At 39.0% G+C, this 828-nt stretch overlaps 1 protein-coding gene across 1 annotated transcript; it reads right to left on the reverse strand.

The window, feature by feature from the left end:
* Nucleotides 1–8: 8 nt before the first annotated feature.
* LOC119585010 lies at nucleotides 9–691 on the reverse strand. Its single transcript, XM_037933624.1, has 2 exons — nucleotides 524–691; nucleotides 9–336 (listed from the first exon to the last, which is right to left on the reverse strand). Exons 1-2 carry the CDS (start codon nucleotides 671–673, stop codon nucleotides 130–132), a joined length of 357 nt encoding a protein of 118 aa, XP_037789552.1. The 5' UTR covers nucleotides 674–691; the 3' UTR covers nucleotides 9–129.
* Between the last annotated feature and the right edge of the window lie 137 nt (nucleotides 692–828).

Genomic DNA, 828 nt, shown 5'->3' on the forward strand with positions numbered 1-828 from the left:
CTAATGTCCCTGCATAAATTGAGAAATATGAAAAAAATTTAACTTCAAATTGGAATTACACTACTGATGCTCTTACATCCTCTCATAATTCTGCATTGCTGTGGTCAAGGTAAGACAAGCATGCTGTATCTAGCTCACCTTTTTAGATTCTGGTAGAATAAGTCTCTTCACCCTCAAGAGAATACTATTGCTATCACCATTAATGTTGTTTGTGGTGAAAAGTTTTGCAGCCTGATGGCCAGAGTGCAGATAAGTTCCATTAACAGCCAGTAGGATGTCATTCTTCTTGAGTCCTGCAGCATGAGCAGGAGAACACTGGGTGACTGATTCAACCATCTGGGAATGAAAAACCATGTCTTTAATATCCTTCCATCTGTTATAAAAATAATCAAAGCATGGAATGCCTCTCAAATGCTCCCTATTTTCCTAATCAAGTGTAGATATTCATAAAGAAACCTTCATATGAAAAGCATGTTTAAAAGCAGAATAATCTCCCAGTACTACATTATTTCAGTCTCCCTACCTGGACTCCTTCATCCGCATTGTGCAACAGTATTCCAGCTGATGAACCATGGGGCCGCTTCAGGGTCAGGTCCAGGATTGCCCATACTCCTGATGGCTTCTCCACAGCACAAACGATAGGAACTTCGCACAGTATCACAGTACAGTACATCACTTCACCAATTAAAGCAGCCTGGAGTACAAGGGTTAACTGAAATTAGCTTATATCATTTTTCTGAAACCTTCAGAAACTAACCTCTTAAACATAAAACACAGGTAGACTGTCACAATTATCTACACAGCATAAATAGGAATAATTTTAACAGC

The sequence above is a fragment of the Penaeus monodon genome, chromosome 19 (genome assembly GCF_015228065.2).
Source record: "Penaeus monodon isolate SGIC_2016 chromosome 19, NSTDA_Pmon_1, whole genome shotgun sequence".
Taxonomy (NCBI): Eukaryota; Metazoa; Arthropoda; class Malacostraca; order Decapoda; family Penaeidae; genus Penaeus; species Penaeus monodon.